Consider the following 6,200-nt stretch of genomic DNA (forward strand, 5'->3'; position numbering starts at 1 on the left):
AAATGACTGACGTAGTTGAGGCGTTTTTTCACATAATCGTAATATTTTTTTTTACTATTATGGGCTGGATGCGAGTCCTTTGTTTACGCAAACCAAACGCAAACTCTTCAATGGTTGTCGCTGGGTTGTCGTTTCGATAGTTGGGTTGGATAAGTAGAGGACCATTTTATAAATAATAGTCGATCAAACCAATTTGTCAGTCAGTAAGATTCAGGAAAACCATACTCATCCTCTTCTTTTGGGTGCTTGTAGCTTGTACTAGTGTAGTAAGACAAAGATAATATGATGGAAATGAGAGTCCTTTGACAAACTATAGATTAGGTCGTATCAAGACGCCTAGTCTGTCATTATCTATACAAATTCTGCCGATTTTATTTATAATAAAGAATATGTATTTGTTGCTTACTTACCGAGCATGTTTGGGAGAATTGAATGAAACTAGTTTGGTAGTTAAGTACCTATAATTTGTCTTTATTTATTGGTCATAAAGTACCTATGGAAGGCTTATTTCCGCAAATCACTTGATCTTGATCCAATATTAATCCAAACCCCGAACTATATTAGAAAAAAAAAACTAATAAGATTTACCCCGGACACTAATATAACAACAGTGCAATTGGTACATTTTCTGCCCAATCATTAGAATTTTATACTAAACTCGCACATGAAGCATAAGGACCCTTTTCTAATGGAACGCCACATATTATAAAATTACATTTAGAATATAAAACATGATGTAGCTATTCAAAGCTCATCAAATAGTCTAAAATAATCATGATTAAAAATTTTAGAATAATCAAGTTTCTTAGAAAACATAATATCATCATGTTCTTTTTTCTCAGGATAGATGATAGTAGCGCTTTCTCTCTCTTCCGTGGTCATGTCCTTGTCGCCCCAGCCCCAGGAGTTAGAGCCATCTCCTGTCCTCTTCATTCTCCTCTGGATCATGTCGTCTGGCACAGTTTTGAGGTCATACGCCCAGCCAATGAGAGCGAAGAAATCTATGAACCATTTTGTGAAGTTTAGGTAATTTTTTCCTAGTTCTGCTGACCTGAAAATAAATAAAAAAATTACTAGGAAACAAATTTAGCGATGAGATCGGTGTGTTCCCATTTGTCCCCGGTCCCGGCCTCACGTGACCGCCGCCGTACAGTCGACGGCAAAGATATGTTCATTTCATTTCATTTATTTCAGCATATATAAGCATTACAGTGTTATACCAAAGCGCTTACATACTAGTCACATCAATTTACTTACATAAAAAATAAAAACATTTAACACGGGTCTCTATTGTTTCCCAAATAGTTTTAAGTCATAATCATAATGTATTGTTTGTCCGAATTTTCGTTAGTCATAATTGGTTTTTCTCAGAAACGCGTAACTTTTCAGGATTGCCATAAAACAAATCTAACCTAACCTAACCTATCTATATAATAACCTTACGAAAATCCTGAAAACTTAACGGTTTCAGTTTTATGACTAACGATAATATGACAAACAATACATTATGACTTAAAACTTTATGGGAAACAAAGGGACCCCATTTAACACACATAAACACATTAAACATACACATAATATACATGTTAAATTTTTTCTCCTTATTACAAAGGAGTAAGGTGCAAACGTGTAAACATATCTTTGCGTCGACTGTACAGTCACCTGCAATAATATGTTACACAACGAAGGCCGCAAAAATATCTGACACGATCTTATTTGTAGAGCCATAAGAGCGTGTCACATATTTTTGCGGTCTTCGAAGAATAACATATTATTGCAGGTGACAGTACATGAGGCGGGACGGATGCATGGGTATGGGCAGCAGTACTGATACGAGTAGTTCCGCTACTCGATGCTAGATGTCGACTACGAAAATAATACATAGTCGTTTTGGTACTAGAACTGATGTATGGAGTTAGCACTCTATGTATTTTTCTCTATGTTAATATCAATGTCTTACAGTTAGTAGGTATTTTCCTCGCGTTCGCATGGAGAAAGTTTTTGTGACTGACTTGTTAGCTATTTAAGCTACATGCCACTCTTTCAACTGGTATTTCGCTTGCTCGGCTATCAATATAGCACGAGGAGTTAAACAACAACTTTGCCCCACGTAAACAATAGTTATTTGTTTTACAAGGGGGCAAAGTTGTTGTTTAACCGCTCGTGCTAATATTGATACCTGGCAAGCGAAAGATTCCAAAATTCGATAAATGGAATCTTGAGCGTTGCGAGGGTTTCAAAGCACGAGGGTTAAATAAAATTTGCCCCCGAGTGAAACACGAAATTTTTCACCACACCAACCTGAAGCAAATATTAAATGTAAAATATCAAACAAAATCAAACCAAATCAAATCCAAATGAATGTTATTAAATATTTATCAACCAAAATCATCATTTAAAAGTCAATTCTACCAGCAAACATAAGAAAACAACTCAAAATTTGCATTTGATTACTTTGTCTCACATTTGAATAAAATGCAACTTTGCTATGAGTTTTTGAAGTGCAAAGTAAGCTTTTCCGAGCTAGTGTGGTGAAAATAAACTTGTCTGTTTATTATATACAGTCGCCACACGGTGGGATTATTATGCCATTTAGGGTTCTTGCTAAATTGGAAATTCTATAGCGTAAGTATTGAGCAACCAATTTAGCTAGGACCCTAAATTCCTCAATAATCACGGAGCGTGAATACTAACCTGTAGTCCCACGGGAAGGTGTGGTGGTAGTTGTGGAACCCCTCCCCCAGGGTCATCACGTTGCAAGCGGCGTTCTGCCGCGGACATATCGTCGCGTCGTACGGCCGGGTGCCGTACCTGCAACAAATCAACACAAGGGTCTGGCAAAAATATAGCAACACTCTTAACTGCCCAGCGGTGGACCTTATGCCTTTTGTAATAAGGTCTACGAACCAGCGTCAATGTTGGCGACTGTACTGCATACATAGTGATGACATTTGTGATCCGTTGGTTGACGTGCGACGCTGTGATGATGCTCTCTCCCCACGGAAGAAAGAATGAGCGCGCCTTTGTCTCTCCCCAAAGGGTATGAGCATCGGTAGACCTAAGATTGCTCTACAGTGTAAATTAAACTCACCTATAATGGCTCCCTACACAATGGGCCAACGCCAGCCACTCCAAGGGACGCACTTATGCGTTAGAGGGAGCAAGTGATATTGCTATCTCATTCTACCGCATGGCTGCGTCCCTTGGAGTGGCCGGCGCTGGCCCATCGTGTAGAGAAGCCATAAGATGAGCTAAGCATGCTATTGACCAGCAAGATGCTATTCAGGTTTAGGACGAAGCGCAGAAGGTAGACTTGCCACGCTGTGATGATGCTCTTTTATGAGCATCGGTGACCGGTGCACATTGCTCTATAGTATACACTTACTTGTTTCAACAAGATACTCTCTCTCCAGAGCGTGAGTATGAGCATCTGTGACCGAAGTCCATTGCTTTAAAGTACACAGTTACCCACTTATGAGCTATGCTGTTGACGAGCAAGATGCTGTTGAGGTTGAGAACAAATCGCAGCAGGTTGACGTGCCACGCCGTGATGATGTCTTCTCCCCAGAGTGTCGGTATCAGCGTCGGTAGACCGAAGCTCATAACCCCGAGCAAAGGTACTTTGTATCTGAAAAGACGGACATTTTTAAATCATTCATGATACACCACCTTTTTGATCGTGCGAACCGAAAGTCAGTGGCTTAATCTAATCTAGTCTAGTGGGGAAGTTGCATCTGCGAGGCCCTTTTCTTTCAATATATACTACAAAAGTAGGTTTGTAAAGGTTATTCAAAGGTTAGGTAAACAGACTTTACAGGGCCCCTTAAATGCGGGTTATTCGCGGACGGTCTAGAACGCAAAATGACTAGTGTAACATTTTGCCTATATCGCTCTAGGTCTACATCGCGAACGGTCCAGAACGCAAAATGCCTACATCATTTTCCGTCGCGAGGCCAGGGGCGAGGAGCGGCTTTGTCCATACCTTGCTATATACTCGTAGGTACGCCACTAACGAACGGTTTGTACAAAATACTTTCATATGTCCGGCTGTTCTCTCCAAGTCCTCTGCAAGAATCTTGCCTGAAGCGGTGAATTCCATTATTAGGTACTTTAATTTAAAAACTTACTTCGTCTGAAAGCACAGCACCGGGTTGCTATAGATGTCGCTCATGTCGGTAGTTTTGCCTCGCTCCTTGACGTCCGGGTGTTTCCTGACACACAGCCACCCGATGTGTGAGAACAGCAAGCCCCTCCTGGAGTTGTGGGGGTCGGCGTCCGTGTCGCTGTGCTTGTGGTGCAGCCGGTGGTTCCGGACCCAGTCCGTCGCCGTGTTCTGGAGCCCTGGCGCACAAGTTAAGGTGCAGTCAGTTCAGAGAGCCAACCGCGAACCACGCACGAAGTTTTGCCTCTACGAATATATAAGTGCTACAGAGAGGCAAAATTGCTTTCGCGGTTCGCGGTAGGGCCTCAGGTTGCTAACGCACTTATATGCGAGTACGAGCGAGGCTAGGCTATAGGCGAGGCACTCTCTACTCTCGCTAGTGAATATGTAAGTGTCAAAGGTGGTAGCCGTATCGTTCTTGTAGTAACGAAGAGGCGGAGCCACGTATTTTCAATTTTGACTAAGATAAGGTGTAGATTTTATGAAGTTGTGTAGATACGTGTGTGTGTACGAGCTAATGCGAGGTGAAAAAAAGGTTTTGGCTTACCGATGCAGTTGAAAAGCATGAGCATAATCTCGAGAGGCGGCTTGGCCTTGAACGAGCGGTGCGACCAGAAGCGGTGCGCGCCGCACACCACGCCCAGCTCTCCCATCAGCAGCCACAGATACGCTACCAAACAAATTATTAGTATTGTACCTCCGTTATTAGGGTTCCGTGCCTCAAAAGGAAAAAACGGTACCCATATAGGATCACTTTGTTGTCCGTCCGTCCGTCCATCCGTCAATCCGTCCATCTGTCTGTCAAGAGCCTTTATCTCGGGATCGCATGGAGCAGCATAGAACTATCTAGTTGAAATTAAAACAGTATTATTTCTACAGACCACACCCGGTATGAAGTTGTTTTGGTATAGAAATTATACAATATTTAGGTAATTGGCATGGCGGAAAACATGAAAACAAAAAACATCAAAGCATTATAAGGCTTTCCGAAAAACTAAAAGTTACAAAAAATTACTGAATTAATTACAACTTACCTAAGAATATAGTCTTCCATTGTGCCACAGTGAAGCACAGATAAAGACCGTAGACGGCGGAGATGTGGGCAGCGGTGTGAAGGAACAAGTTGAGGTAAATTATCTCATATTTCCTTGGCGGGAGCGATGCCGCGGGCTCCTCGTGGCTGCGTGGAGCTACGTTTTTGGACTCTCGTGGAGGCATAGCTTTATTTTAGTACCTGCCCTAATAGCATTTTCTTGTAGGGATTTTGTTGGGCCTTTGTTTACGTATTAGTTGGGCAACCGTTATATTTGGCCGTACGATTTGCTGGAGGGCCCTCGACAAAGGCCCTCCCGAAGATTCCCAACAGAGGGCCATAAGAGTAATTTTTTCGTTGGGCCTATTTAAATTAATCATACAATTATTCAACGTTGGTGGTTTTGGTTGGGCCGTGGATGGGCCTGTACACATTTGTTTGAAGGTTGGTTAATTGTTACATTTGGCCGTACGATTTGCTGGAGGGCCCTCGACAAAGGCCCTCCCGAAGATTCCCAACAGAGGGCCATTAGAGTAATTTTTTCGTTGGGCCTATTTAAATAAATCATACAATTATTCAACGGTGGTGGTTTTGGTTGGGCCGTGGTTGGGCCTATACACATTTGTTTGATGGTTGGTTAATTGTTACATTTGGCCGTATGGCTTGCTGTAGGGCCAACTGCAAAAAAATAAAAAAGGGCATTTTTTTCGTTGTGCTTCTGTTTGCAAATTCAACAATTACCCAACGGCAGGTCAGGTAGGTCGGTAGGTAGTCGTGCACCAGGTTGAAGGCCCAACACAGCTTGTCCCACAAAGGGCCAACATTGTAACTTTAACGTTGGGCCTTGTGTAGGATTCTTACAATACTACCGTAGGTAAATAGTTGTGTAATTTATAGTGTGCCTACAGTCTATTATGTAATGGGCTTTTGTTTACGAGTCCTACAGTTACCCTACGTTAAGTGGTTGTGTAATACGACGTTGGGCCTTTGCTGATAAATATTACA

The 6,200-nt window shown here is 42.0% G+C and overlaps 1 protein-coding gene across 1 annotated transcript; it reads right to left on the minus strand.

Annotated features, from left to right (window-relative positions):
• Window positions 1-711: 711 nt before the first annotated feature.
• LOC134677485 (acyl-CoA Delta(11) desaturase-like) lies at window positions 712-5,393 on the minus strand. Its single transcript, XM_063535967.1, has 6 exons — window positions 5,197-5,393; window positions 4,710-4,832; window positions 4,128-4,341; window positions 3,473-3,628; window positions 2,695-2,811; window positions 712-1,051 (listed from the first exon to the last, which is right to left on the minus strand). Exons 1-6 carry the CDS (start codon window positions 5,378-5,380, stop codon window positions 745-747), a joined length of 1,101 nt encoding a protein of 366 aa, XP_063392037.1. The 5' UTR covers window positions 5,381-5,393; the 3' UTR covers window positions 712-744.
• Between the last annotated feature and the right edge of the window lie 807 nt (window positions 5,394-6,200).

Source organism: Cydia fagiglandana, chromosome 26 (assembly GCF_963556715.1).
Source record: "Cydia fagiglandana chromosome 26, ilCydFagi1.1, whole genome shotgun sequence".
NCBI lineage: Eukaryota > Metazoa > Arthropoda > Insecta > Lepidoptera > Tortricidae > Cydia > Cydia fagiglandana.